Source organism: Elaeis guineensis, chromosome 1, assembly GCF_000442705.2.
Source record: "Elaeis guineensis isolate ETL-2024a chromosome 1, EG11, whole genome shotgun sequence".
Taxonomy (NCBI): domain Eukaryota; kingdom Viridiplantae; phylum Streptophyta; class Magnoliopsida; order Arecales; family Arecaceae; genus Elaeis; species Elaeis guineensis.
The window spans coordinates 169,481,241-169,496,491 of NC_025993.2; the positions used below are offsets into that span (position 1 = coordinate 169,481,241).

Genomic DNA, 15,251 nt, shown 5'->3' on the forward strand with positions numbered 1-15,251 from the left:
TAGGCAGTGATGTATTTCTTATTCTATTATATATCACTTAATTCTACTACATGTAAGCTGAATCTCAGAATAAAGCTTTCGTTGCCACAACATGAAATCTCACGATATCTAAAAGATTAAGGGTTCAGGGTATGGTGTGCTTTGAATTTGAATTTTTAATTGGGGATTTGGGGCTTTGTTGGTTGTTGGGATTTGTCTGGTTTAGATTGGCTCTCAGTTGTTATACCCTTCATAATGAAGTGATTGGATGGGGCTAGTCGCTTCCCTTTTTCTCCCCCCACAAAAAACCTATTCCATGTTTGATCATTTACTCAACTATGTCTGCTTTTTCTTTTCAAATACTCTTTGTTTGCTATATGATTGGACAAAGAAAAAGCAATCAACTGCTTGCTCAAGCAGTTAAAAGAGTAAATTTAATAATAATTTATGTGGACAACTAAATGACACAACAAAAGGAGAGGGGAAAAAGATATTGGTTTCTGAAACACAAATGATATGCGATAATTTTCATATAAATATCTTCTTGCCGAAACACTGGCCTAGGTTCTAAAACATAAGGCTCTTTTCTTTCACTTGTATATGTAGATTATCTTATGATATTGGGCATCCAATAAATGTATAATGCTGATAATCTGAGCAGTGAAGGTGGTAATTGATGCTTCTAAGAAGATCTTCTGTTGTTATAAATTTACGGGCTATAACCAATTTGTTGGGATATGTAACGGTCTCGGCTTCTTTAGTTAAATATTCATATGTTCTTCCTTCATATTTTATTTTTATTCATAATGAATTTCTGGTTTGCAATTGGCAGTGCCTATTCATTAACCTAGCTGAACGCTCAAATTTTTCTGATGGAGAAATTCAAACTTTCATGTCTATAGATGCAGATCGGACAGCTAATTTGTGTAATAGCCTTCATGATGTGTGGAGGTATGACATTCTGTAAGAGCATTGCATGTTGTTTATTGTGTATGTACTATTGTGTTTTCTTGTCTTTCTTAGCTCAGTAGATTTCATGCTCAAGTGTAAACCTACTTTTGTATTGCCATCTAGCTGATGCTACATCAAGTCAACAATAATTTCCTGTGTCATGGATAGCGAAGTGGGATGAACACTTTGGCCCCGAAGAACTTTCTTTGAATTCAATGAGGGTATAACTTATACCATGGTTCCCATCAAAATTACTCTTCAAATCTGGAGTAACATCTAAGAAGTAGAACTCAACATGGTCATGCAGTAAAAAATATAAATTATTTCAATATTAGGACTATCGGGTAGTCAGGCTTTTGTCATGAACCACCAACCTGGCCTGATATAATCAGGTTTAGGTTTTAGGTTTGGTCATAAAGAATAAGTATGATCTTGGTTGTATGGTTTAACCAAGCCTTTTCCTTGGTCAGTGATAACATTAAGAAATAGGAATTATGCATTATCCATCTTGGCAGTATCAGTAGGAATATATTTAGCAATCAGCAATGTGAACTTTAGATTGACCATGGTAAGGAGATATTGAACAAAGGGTTTGGGAAGAGGATGTCATATGATTGGAGGCTCCAGAATCTAACAACCAGGGCCTAGAAGTATTTTTACCTGAAATTCCTATGGCAGACAAGGCAGACTGAATCATAGCTTGAATTGATTCAATAGTGATTGAGTGATTACCAGTAGGTGTGGCAAGAGGAGAAGATTCTTCAGCTAAACCAACTGTAGTGTGGTATGCCTTTCCTCTGTTCTGAGGTCTTCGCCTACATTCAGTCAAGATGTGGCCTCCCTTCCTACAATACCCGCAGAATTTTTTCTTACAATTTCGAGCAATGTGTCCATATTTTTGGCATGAATAGCATTGTAACTGCTGGGTATCTTTAGCTCTAGGTTGTTCCCTAGAAAGAAAGGCAAGATCTGAATAGTTTACAGCCTTAGAATTATTGGCAGTTCCTTGTGAGAGAAGCCGTTGTTCTTCACGAAGAACCTCCTGAAAGCACTCATCTAGATCAAGTACAGGTTTTCGATTCATCAAAGTCCCTCTAACAGTCTCAAAATCAGATCTTAACTTCATGAGGAAATGATCTCATATTTTTGGCTTGCAAAGTTTGAATTGTCACCAAAGCTTCCGTAGGAACAGTTTCATATATGATAGAGTTGTATTCCAACCACAAGTTCATAAAACCAGAATAGTATTCCTGAACAGTCTTTATCCCCTGAGTATATTCACCAATCTCAATCCCAATATTGTATTTCCTAGAATCACTGTCTTGATGATATAACTTCTTTAAAAAACTCCACATACTTGCAGCAGTGGTGTGTGCCTGCAGATTTATTCCAATTTAAGGTTCAACAGAACTCACAATCCAACTCATCACTTTTGCATTGTTTTTCTGCCATTGTTTTACTTCTTTTTCATTTCCTTTATCTTTCCTAGGCTGGCCTTCACTTCCATCAACAAAACCCCAAAGTTCTTGACCCATAATGAAACATCTTAAATGAAACTCCCATAAAAAATAGTTTTTCCCATTAAAACATACAGGAATTACAGCAGTTTTGGTGTTGGTATCCATCAGGAACAGAGATTTCGAAAGCTAGAGAGATCAAAACAGAAATATGCAACGAACCTGACAGAAGTTTCTCAAAAAAATATCAGACTTTAGATTCTCACGATCTTAAGATGCTGCAGAAGAATTTTTGAATGAGGGCAGCGGACTCCAGAAAGCCCTCTAGATGAGGACGGTAGTTTTAGAAGCCCTTTGCTCTGATACCATGACAAGAACAAGAATAGAGAGATGGTTTGGGATGCCAAAATTACCTTTCCCTTTTGGATCAGAGAGTCTCTTTATATAGATCTTTAATAGAGAAAAATATAGTAATACAGCCTATATTTAGATCCCTGTTGATAAGGTATTCTTGGATTTTGCATATATATTTAGATCCCTGCTGATAAGGTATTCTTAGATTGTGCTATATTTAGACTTTTGCTGATTGCTATCCCTGCTGATAAGGTATTCTTGGATTTTGCATATATATTTAAATTCCTGCTGATAAGGTATTCTTGGATTGTGTTATATTTAGATTCTTGTTGATTGCTAAATATATTTCTACTGATAGGCAGAGCCTAAAAGAGGTTTGGAGTCAGGTCATCATGTAAAAATTAAAGTTTCTAAATTACACATTGATATAGTAATAAATCACTATGAAGCTTTCACATTTTTGTCATTCTCACCTTTAGAGAATACCTTTTTTCTCATGCGTTAAGACTAGCATCTTCATCTCCAAGATCAATACAATATTCCTCTCATATACAGGCATGTGACCTCCTCTCGAGTATTCTAGCCTTCCTTCCTGGTACTCAATTCTTGTGATTCTTCCTCACCTTTCTTTCTCTCCCTACTTTCCACTATCTCTTTCCTACATATTGTTGTATGCTTTATGTCCAGCTTTACCTTGAGTCCACAATGAAAGTCCATATGTGATTCCCTTTTTCTCAAACAGACTCTCCTCTTTCCCATGTATAGAGATAGAAAAGAAGGAATAGACCTGAGACTAGGGGCCTTACCAAAAAAAGACTTGAGACTGGGGGGGATATGGCTGGTAGACCTTGGTTAGAGCTTGTCTATCAAAGCTTTGTCAATCTTGTACGGGCCCTTGCATTGCGCTAGAATTCTTGTTTCTGGACCAATGAAACCATCAGTTTGCACTAGCTTGGCTCATTGCCAACATTGTTGAAAACTCAACTTTTTCTAAACACATATTGTTCTGACTCAACTGATATCCCACTTTTCATAGCAAAAGAATCAATTCAACAACATATCGTGGATAACTTACTAGAAATATTGATCAAGGATGAAGATAATGGGAGGTATAGGAAATCCTCTTGACTTTCATTTTTAGCTTCATAGAGATTAAGATAATGTCAACATGTTGAATAGCTAATACCTTCTTGGTGATAGAATGTGTTTTCTTAATATTTAATTGTTAATTTAAATTGTTGTTTTTCTTAAATAAATTTGGTGCATCATTAGAGACTCACCTTTGTCATCATTGTTCTGCTTGTCATCTTCCTGACAAGTCCAAGCTATGCACTTTGGCATTATCGAAATCTTCCTCTAGGATTCTTCTTTTATTGGCTCCATCGGTATGCATTCTCCCATGTTTTCTGATTCTATTATTTATATAATTTTTTTGTAAAATGATGTCTTTGCTTGACTTTCTAATTAGTTTTATTGATCAATAGCTAAGTTAGTTGCTTTATCACTCATCTTTCATTTTTAACTGTAATCCTCCTATATACCCTATGTACTTCCTTTCCACACTCTCAACCATCTTAACTTGGACTTGTAATGGTATTATCAAGATAATACTTGATCAATGTCTTCTAGCCAAACTAACTAGTGTAAGAAAAGAAAATCAACTTCCTTCAGGGGGTGTTTGGTTTGCGATTGGAGTCGGAATGGATTGGAATGGGGAATATGACCATATACCCCGAAGCATTTGGTTCATGACCAAAATCGGAATAGAGATTTGAATCCTTAGGGGAGAGTGAGGCTTGGTTTTTAGGAGGATTGGGCCATTCCTATTCCGCCTCAGAATCGGAATTGGGATAGAACTCCCCCCAACCAAATGGATGGAATGGGAGTCATCCATCTCCATTCCCATTCCATACCCAACTCCCCCCAACCAACTGCCCCCTCAATGTCTTTTTCTTAGGCGGGAGAATTCCAATTGCTTCCATTATCAAGGTAGATAATTCCAAAAGATATTTTTCTCTGTTTTTAGTTTGCTTGCATACTTGCATGTTTGCAAGTGTGTGCTTTTGCTCACATGTGTCTGCGCATGCACATATGCATATGTGCATGTATGGTGTGATGGTCATAAGTTGAAGTAGCTTATTATTGTCATAAGCAAGAGGTTAGAACACTTTTACAACCATAACTTAATCAGTTTCTGTAGTTAGGCTTACTGAGCTCCTAGCTTGGGGTGGTTATGGTATTGTTAAAAGATAGTTGCTTACCTACGCAAAAAAAAGGAAAAGTTGCTTAAAGTTCTGCATTTATGTAGGTTGTGGAAGATAAGCAACATGATTGATTAGACCAAAATCCTTACAGATGATAGAAAGTAGGATCCTCCAAGAAGTGCGAACAAAGTTCAGAACATCCCAATCATCCTTCTAACCAGTAATTCATTTCGTTATAAGTTGATAGCATGAACATGCAGCTTCTTTTGATGATCCAATATATAGCCTTTCTAAGGACATGAGGCTAGGAATAAGGACCAAATAAGAATAGAAAAGCTGTTATGATTAGTGGGTCTGCACCTATGACATCCTTTTCATCAGGTCTATCTCCGCTAGTGCAAGAACAAGCCATTCCCTTAGTGCAGCACACACTACTTGAGCTATTAATGGAGCATCATACATACAAAAAATACATTTTCTTGAATGGAACATTCTTCTTCATGCTTGGATTAAAGAAGGGAAAAAAGAATCAAAGCAGATAATAAAGGAGAGATCAAATGGCTAAGATGATAATAAAAGATGCAACTATAATGAAATGTGCCCAAAACAAGTGAAAGATGAAGCGTAACTGTAGTTGCTAATGTCGGATGGGGATAGAGTGCATGTTGAGAGGAAGGGGATTTCATTAAGCTCATGTTTAGTGGAGTTGGAACTAGGTGAAAAAAAAAAGGAACTAAAATACAAATAAGAGTTTTTTAAGCCCAATTGAAACTAAGTGGGCTTAATTTAGGATGGATTAGGCAATATTTTACAGATTATGAAGCAAGGTTGGCTGAATTGGCACCAATACCCATACCGGTTAGCCTTTGATTTCGTATGGTACTAGTTTGCTACTATATTGACACATAGTACACCATGGCGTATTGGTCATCAGACTGGCACGTCTATTTTTTTTTTAATTTAAATTTTTAACATTTAATGAAATGTAATCATTTTTTTTGATTTTTTGAATAATTTTGTCTCTATTTTGATGTTTCTTGATATCTTTTGATATTTTTATTAGTGTTAAAATCTTAATTTGATATTCTTATCACCCGATACACCTTGAATGATACTTCTTGACCTTAAATAGACTATAATTATATCATGAAATGGAATTAAAGTAGAACAAGTAGTGTATTTGTGAAGAAAATTAATGAAATACAATGCATACAATTAATTAGATATATTTAAAATAAACATACATATTGACATATAAAATCTGGTGGAGTGTCGATGTCTCTTATAGATGCTGGGATCATTAATGTACTTAAGGGGCACATAAGACCACCCCTCCAATCATGTGGCTTTGTATTTCAATATGCTCATCCCATAAGGCATCCTAGGTCATAATTGGTCTCAAATCTCTCATTGAAGTTTTGGCTTTGGGAAGAATCATTTGTTTGATAATATGACTGAAGAGAAGCCCATCCAAATATTTCGGCAGCACAATCAGACCCGTAAGATGCTTTAGGTGTAGGGTAGTAGCCATTAAAAGATGATGCCTTAGACGCACCATATCGATATTTATATGGGTCATAGGCTGCCTGTGGCTACGTGTAATAGGATCCAACGTATGATGCAAAATTCGATGTCTGTGGATCTCACTCTACGTGCAAGGTCGTTTGCAACTGCATCGTATCCTCCTCAATGACTTAGAGGAGCCCATATCTTGTATGCAATTGTATTCTCGTGGATTGTACCAGCTCGTACATTGTAGTCCCCATCCTGTATGGCGTACATGAATTAGGATTGATCAGTGAATTGAAGACCACTCAATAATTATGCCTCATCAATGGTAGTCTCATATCCTTCACTCCCTCTATGGCCATCAGATCCATGATCATCAGAACTATCATTATTGCTCTTCTTGGTCTCTGAGTTTAAGTGGACTGACTTCTCTACTCTGTCTATTGGAGCTGCAATTGCCTTTCCTTTTCCTTTCAAACTGCGTTGAGCAGTTGGCTGCTGTCCCTCCATGCCTCTCTTTGTTTATAAGCTCTTGAATCTTGTTGGATAATTGCTTGTTAATTTTTTTTCCATTTTTTTATGCATTCTGGATTTGAACATAATGAGTATCAGCATCAAATTTGACCAAACAGTGTAAAATGGTGCTTATACCTAATTAGTCATGTCAATTAATTACAGCATGTTGGTGTGTGTTGATGTTAGAAGGGTGGATAAATAATGCAAATAAGACAGACTCAAAAAGAAAAAAAAAATCTGGTTTAATTCTAGTTCTACTTTTTTGCACTTTTGCTAATGAAATACTTGCCATTGTGAGAAAAAAAACATCTCTCTCTAGATCTAGTTTTGACGTTGTATATTTTACCAGTTTGCCATTGCAGATAGGAGTGGCACTGTATCTTCTATATACACAGGTCAGTTTTGCGTTCGTTTCTGGTGTTGCGATAACCATCTTGCTTATACCAGGTATGGATATCACTAATTTTTTTTTGGTATTGAGGTCATTAGCCCCGTCTTTTTCTTATCTACATCCTTGTGATGAATGTTGATATTATCAATCATTTAATCAATCAATGCAATTATATATGTAGTTTAGGGATCTCTATCTTTTATATTCCTAGTTCATCATATGTTTGCTGAATGGCTCAGCATTTTTGTTTGACATCACCACTTTCTATGCAGTCAATAAATGGATCTCCACAATGATTATAAGTGCAACAGAGAAAATGATGAAACAAAAGGATGAGAGGTATATCAATTTGGTTTGGTTAATTTATGCTGTAGTAGGAAAGAATAAAACAAATTCTTATGAGACAAAATTGAAAAAAATATATGGATTAAATCTTATAGTCTTTTATTTTATGTTTAGCTGCATTGTTTCACGGTTGCAGGGAGTTGAAACCAAATAAGGGTCATGTATCCTGATTTTACCAAATTCTGATGAAGTCAAATCTAAGTTAGAGATTCTGGATACCTGCTAGGGAAGAAAGTAAATGTTGCTTTAGCAACCAAATGTAACTATTATATGTAATGTAAATTGCATTTGTATCATTAACACTCATGGAATTAGAGAGAATCTTCAATCAAATATTATAAGGCTTAGCACAATTGTTACCTGGTGAGGAAGAGTAGTCAACAGTACTAATGAGCCAGTGCCCCATGCTTACAGAACTCTTACACTTCTCAGTTTGCTGTTCTATGCACAATCAATGTAAGAGAATGGTATACATGCATTGCATTAAGAAAATAAAATTCTCTGAAACCACTATATTCACTTTAGTTCTACATATGTATTTGCATAGCCAGTTTTTGCTTCTTGTCATATCTCATCCATAATAGATAAAAGTCCATTGAGAACCTGGTCATGAATGTGATTTTTCTACATTCATAAACTGTTCTAACTTTTCAAAAATCTTGCATATATCAGGGTATCACGTATTCTATCGAGAACCTGTGGCAGTATCTATGCCCATAAGTCATGGGGATAGTGAGTTACATCAGCCTATTATTTTCTATAAAATAAAAATTCATATTTTGCAATATTTAAGCCTTCAGAATCAAAGAACTCTAACAGTTAACATTTTTGATTTCTTTTTAAACTATTTCTGTATGCTATCTTTGCTTAAAGCCTGCAAAACCTCATTTTTTCCTGCACATAATTCACTTGTGACAATCTGCATACTAGAACAGGATCAGAGGTGCTGGAGAACTTTTAACATATATCCGGACATTAAAAATGTATAGCTGGGAGCATCTATTCACTGAGCGTTTGATGGAAAGAAGAGCAATGGAAGTGCAACACCTCTCAGTATGTAGCTGTCACCTAAAAGAAATTTATTGTTGCTTTAGAATTTATATACTGAAGATCAATGCAACCATTTCTAGACAAAGAAATACTTGGATGCATGGTGCGTTTTTTTCTGGGCAACAACACCAACACTTTTCTCTCTATCTACATTTGGCATCTTCGCATTGATGGGCCACTCATTAAGTGCTGCTACGGTAACAAAATGAAGCTTATTGTTTCATTTGTATGATATTTTATTTCTCAAAACACTTCACACTTTAGTTGTAATTTGTGTATCCAAATGCCTCCAAATTTATCTTCTTGCAGGTTTTCACTTGTGTGGCACTTTTCAATACATTGATCTCTCCTTTAAATTCTTTCCCTTGGGTGATCAATGGATTGATTGAGGTAAGTTGTTTGTTTATTATTTTTCATTTTGTTATTATTATCATATTAGAAGTATGGTGCTCAAAATGCTACATTTAATGTGGAATACATCACAGGCAATAGTATCTTCCAGGCGATTGAGCAAATATTTATCTTGTCCTGAGCACAATTCTGAATGGGAACAGTCTTCTGGTGGACGACTAAACACATATGGTCCCTCACCTTGCCTTTTTGAAAGTGAGGTTGATGCCAGTGCTAATCCCAGAGCTATTGTCTTCCAAAATGCAAGCTGTGTTTGGTCTAGCAGCTATGAGGTGGGGCATAATGTTATCTTGGATAGCATCTCACTGGACTTTCCAAAGGGCATCTTTGTTGCCATAATTGGGGAGGTGAATATGTTAACTTTGTTTTTTGAGGTTTTTGTTATAACATCTGAATTTGAAGAAGGAATTGGATTTCATTGCCTACATCAGCACCTGATTGTTCATAAGCTTGCTTGATGTCTTCTGAATTTTTCTATGGAAAATCTCTGAACTACCTTGGCTTTAAGTCATAATTGTATGAATGGTAACAAGTTTCAGGTTAGGATGATTACTTGTCAGGAAAAATAAATCTTAGGGATCTGCCAAGCTTGCTCTACTTGTCTGGAAGACGTTCAAATGGCCTTGGTTTTAGGTCATAATTATATGAATGCGAGCAAGTATCAGGTTGGAATTATTACTAGTTAGAAAAAGTGATCTTAAGGATCCAGACCAACTTTATTTGAGTGACATGAAAGGCATAAATATTGTGTCTGTAAAGTTATCGTGTAACGGATTTGGAAAGAAACAAAAAAAGATGTGGTAATGTTGCTAAATTGGCTGACTGGTGGCTCTTCTTTCTGTTTATCACTATTAGGATTTATAGTATTGTATATTGTGCTTGTGGCCATTAATGTTAAAATCTGGAGGTCCCTTCCAGTCAAAAAGGCCTTAAATAATCTGGATGTAACCCCTGTACTGGGATTAGTCAGGAACTCAGGATTATGTGATCTAGATCCATATTATGGATCATACAACCCCTTATATCATTAAATATCACCTAATCATTTGTAGCAACATAATGAACTTTATAAGTGCATTTTCTATGAATTGTTTGATTTTATAACTTCTATAATTACTTAATCCTTGAGGCTTGAGCACATAAATTTAACAACTTATTGCAGTTTTTAACTTCTAAAAGCAAAAGAAAAAGAGAAATGTTGGAGTTTGTGAAGTCAAAAGCAAATGGCATGTTTAAACCAATGGTTGAAAACTTTTCTTGTAGCATACACAACCCAAAAAAAAAAAAGAATAATTCAATTGATATTTGATATATAAGAGTTGTTATCAAATTTCTTACCATTTCATAAAATAAGAAAGATGCTAAAAGGATTGTAAGTAAGGCTTCTAATTTATATGATAGGTTGGATTCAAAAGAAAGTAGGAATGAATATTACGAACTAGCTAAGGATGGGCAAAGGACAAACTAAAAGTTTGATCAGGTTAAATGTATTTAAAGCGAGGATAACAGGATATTAGTGAAAGATAAGGAAATTAAAGAAAGATGGAGACATTATTTTTGAAAACTTGTTAAATAAGGATTTTATGAAATAGATCGTTATTAAAAAAGTACAGTTAGGGAGAAGTCAAGGTTCTATTTGTACAATTAATAAAAGCAAAGTGGAGATAGCTTTGAAAAGAATGCAAAAAAGTCAGGGCATTAGGGCCAGATGAAATACTTATTGAGCTTTGAAAAATTATCGGAGAAATTGGGTTAAATTGGCTTACTATCCTATTTAATGAAACTATAAAAACTAAGAAAATGCTAGATGATTAGAGAAGCATTGTAGGACTGGGCTATATTGGTGATGTACAAAACTGTTCTAATTATTGGAAATTAAGCTTATGAGTCATTATGAGATATAGGAAAGGGTAATTGAACAAAAATTAAGTAAAACACAATTGTTTTAAATAATCAATTTGGATTTTCCTTGAAAAATCAATAACAGTGGCTAGCTTTTTACTTAGACAATTGATAGAAAATTATAGAGAAAAGGGAAAAATCTATATATAGTTTCTATTGTTTTAGAGAAAGTTTATGATAGGGTGCCAAGAAAAGTGATCAGATGGGCTTTAAGAAGGAAGGGTGTATATAAATGTTATATTGGATTATTGAGGACATGTATATTGGGGCATTGACAACTGTTAGGAGTTGCTATGCCTATGATAAAGCAAATGCTTTTTCAATCACAACAGGCTTACGTCAAGCATCAACACTAACCCATTCTTTTTATACTTATATGGATGAGCTTGCATTAATATTCAGGAAGATGTACCATGGTATATGTTTTAATGGACAACATATTATTGATTGATGAAAAGTAAACTAGATTAAATACTAAATTGGAATTATGGAGGAAAACTTTAGAGGATAATGATTTAAAAATTAGTAGAACAGACACAAACTATATGGAATGCAAATTTAATAACAATGAGAATGAAAATATAATATCAATTAAGATCGATGGAAAAGTGATACCAAAGACTGACTGATATCATTACCTAGGACCTATCATACAAAATAATAGGAAGGTAGATGAAGATATATGCAATAGAATTAGACTTGGTTGGATGATGTGGAGCTGGAATATTGTATGATAGATGCATTGCTTAGAGACCTAAGGCAATATAGAACAAGAAAGACCTGTAATGTTGTATGGCTTAGAGTGCTGGGCAATAAAGAAAGTACATGAAAACAAATTTAGCATGGAAAAAATGCGAATGTTAAGATGGATGCTTGGTAAAACTAGGAATGATAGGTTAAGAAATGAATATATTAGAGGAGTTATAGGAGTTGTACAAATTAAGGATAAAGTGATAGAAAATCAATTGAGATGGCATGGATATATAAAGCGATGACCTGAGGAGGCTCCTATAAGGATAGGTACTTTAGTTTAATAAAAGAAAAAGGAGACCTAAATTAACATGGATGGAGGTTGTGAGAAAGGATATGGGGAAACTTGGAATAATATTAGAGGTGGCATTAGATAGGAATACCTGGCGAATGTGGGTCCATAAAGCCAATCCCAAGTAGTTGGTAGAAAGCTAGATGATTGCGATATTTAAGTTGCTATTGTATAAATATCTTGAACAATTAGATATGTTGTTTCATTAGACATGCTATATATGTGCTTATGCTGGTCGAAACTAGAATTCTTGTGTGTAACAGTGTATGGCTTTTTTCCTTCATTCATCTAGCAATCATCTCTTTTTTTACATTTTCTATATTAACTTTTCCAAGAAATCAAGAAGAATCTTATGATCCACTATTCAATCAATGATTGGATCCAATTTGACCTCCTTTATGAGTTACTACTAGATCCTGATCATGACAGCATCTCTAGTTCTATTCAAGGCTATATGTATATCGTGTCGTACATATAGTGCAACATAAAAAATCTTTATGATGCACTATAAGATATGCTAATTTATTCATTTTATTTTTAAAGATGAAACTAATGCTTTGTAGTAGTCTATGTACTAGCATATCGAAACATTACTCGAAATAGTTTTTAACTAATCTATACAAATCTAGGGTTATAAGACTCTAGATATATGTGTTGGCTGTTACGTAGCGGTCACAACCCAGGACCTCAGCCAAAAAAGCTAGCCAAATGGTATTATTAAGATTTTTTTGCCCTGCATAAGTACCCAAGATCTGCTTAGTGAGTAGCCGATGTGGGAGTAGGATGAAACACATACCCACACGGATCCTCACATACTCCCTTTGTTCAAGCCCTGCATCCTCATTAGGCTAAGGGTCAAAATCCTATCAAATTCAATCACAAACATCACAATTCACCTGTAGTCAATCCAAATTGGCCCATGCTATAGTTTCCTGTAATTTGATCTATTCTGATACCATTTGTCACAACTCAGAACCTCACCCAAAAATGCTAGCTGGAACATATTATTTGGATTTCGTGGCCTAAAATAATCTATCTAGTGCATAGCTCATGTGGGACCAAATACATGCCCACATGGATCCTCACAACAGCATATATATTATAGGTTCAGGTAATTTGTCAATAGAAACTTATGTTACGCATCTATATTTACATATCTGCACCATAAGTTCAAACTCATGATAGAAACAATAGTGGGACATGCGGCTATTCAAACATCAACAAAGCATGATAGATGTTATAAATATTATTGTAACTACAGGGAGCTCATATATTGGCAACTGTGTCAGAAGCTTATACACCATGAATTGTCTTGATTCTAGCCTTTAATCAGATATCATATGATGAGTTGCCATGGTATATCTAATTTTTGCATTAGGCTTTAAAATCTTGAAGAAAAAAAACCAAAAGAGCACAAAAAAATAAGGAAAAGTTCTGTGCCCCCTTGAATTGAAACTTCTTTATTTGATGAGATAGAGGCTTACATCCTTAAAAAAAAAGGAAAAATGGTTAAAGAAATTGGAGAATAATTTCTCATGCCCATCGATAGTTGTCTTCAGCTTGTTTTTTCCATAGTTGCAACTGATGATTATATTGCTCTATAATTTCATAATCTTCAATATGGCAAATGATTTGGTTGGTCATCTTAGCATCAATTCGCCTTCAGGTTCTATGACACGTTCCCCTTTTGCCTAAAGCTGCCTTGCTTAGTAAAACAAGTCCAGTTTGTCTATGGTTGACTTCATGTTGAGAGTCATTGGTAACGTGCTTCCATGCTCTGTTTAAGTTTAAAGGACATGTACGTTAAAACTAAATATTTGTGGCATGCATTATGATCAGTGGCTATTTTGTGTTTGACTAATACTTGAAGGATGACCAAGTTAGTAACTATGAAAGTGTATTGACTAGTAAAATTCACTTCTTTCAATGCTTGTCTTCGCTAGGGAAACTTTCATACATCTAGCCTAATAGATGATCCATGGTTTTTGATTGAGATATGTCACCCTACATCCACTTTAGTTTCTAACAAATATCTCTAGTTATCTTTTTATCTCTAGTTATCTTTTTATCCATGGTCTCCTGTGATTGCAAAGTGTATTCAGAAATGGTTTCATTTTCAATGTGGTCTACAGTAACCCTTATTCATGATATCCTTTTGGGGGATGGATGTATATAGACATACACACACGCACGCACACACACACACCCACAAAAGGATGGATATATATAGAGACACACACACACCCACCCACACCCAGGCGCACACACACACAAACATACGTGCGCGCGCGCGCATGCGCGCACACACCCAGGTACACGCACACACATGCACGCGCGCGCACACACCCAGGTGCACACACGCACACGCACATACACATGCACGTGCGTGCGTGCACACATACACACCACCCACACACACACACAATGTCGAATCTAATCTAATTTATCAAAGCATGGATTTACTTTATTTTTGTGGTCTCAGTATTGTATTCATTATTTTCATCTTCTATGCTTGGTTGCTGGTTGTCTGTTTTCAGGTTGGTTCTGGCAAGTCATCCTTGTTAAATTCTATTCTGGGAGAGATGCATCTTATTCATGGTGTTATACAATCCCGTGGATCATTAGCATATGTGCCGCAGGTTATCCTTGCATTTCTAGTTCAAATGAAACTATAATCATAGTAGAATATTTTTATGATTGTTGTCAATGGTTGATGTAGGTTCCTTGGATCCAGTCTGGTTCAGTTCGTGATAATATTTTGTTTGGAAAGGAGTATGATGCTAGAAGGTGGACTTCTGTATATGTAACATTTTACCTTTTTTATGAGAAAATGCCTTCCTTAAATGTTTATTTTTGTCTTCATTTCAAACAAGCCCTGTTTTCGTATTTCTATGGAGGTTAATATCTTGTTCTGTTGCAAGTTATTCTACCTTTGTTCTATATTTCCATTGTACTTCTTGATTGATATTAGGAATTTTATTTTAAAACAGGTACAGAGAAGTATTACAGGCATGTGCACTTGACATTGACATTTCGCTGATGATTGGAGGTGATCTTGCATATATTGGAGAGAAAGGAGTCAACTTATCTGGTGGGCAGAGAGCCCGTCTCGCATTGGCAAGGTGAAGTCTCATTTATGC

The 15,251-nt window shown here is 35.2% G+C and overlaps 1 protein-coding gene across 7 annotated transcripts in view; it reads left to right on the plus strand.

Annotated features, from left to right (window-relative positions):
* The window catches only part of LOC105060172 (ABC transporter C family member 13), a 51,268-nt gene that overhangs the window by 21,430 nt on the left and 14,587 nt on the right, over positions 1 to 15,251 (plus strand). For all 7 annotated transcript variants that reach the window (XR_012136487.1, XR_002163208.3, XM_073248072.1 and 4 more), the window contains 10 exons: positions 812 to 930; positions 7,320 to 7,417; positions 7,634 to 7,700; positions 8,642 to 8,759; positions 8,837 to 8,953; positions 9,066 to 9,146; positions 9,242 to 9,514; positions 14,649 to 14,750; positions 14,831 to 14,898; positions 15,102 to 15,233. Coding sequence is in view for 5 of the 7 variants with exons in the window: in XM_073248072.1 (XP_073104173.1) it covers positions 812 to 930; positions 7,320 to 7,417; positions 7,634 to 7,700; positions 8,642 to 8,759; positions 8,837 to 8,953; positions 9,066 to 9,146; positions 9,242 to 9,514; positions 14,649 to 14,750; positions 14,831 to 14,898; positions 15,102 to 15,233 (1,175 nt within the window). In the remaining 2 variants the exon portion in view is untranslated. The remainder of the gene's footprint in view (positions 1 to 811; positions 931 to 7,319; positions 7,418 to 7,633; positions 7,701 to 8,641; positions 8,760 to 8,836; positions 8,954 to 9,065; positions 9,147 to 9,241; positions 9,515 to 14,648; positions 14,751 to 14,830; positions 14,899 to 15,101; positions 15,234 to 15,251) is intronic.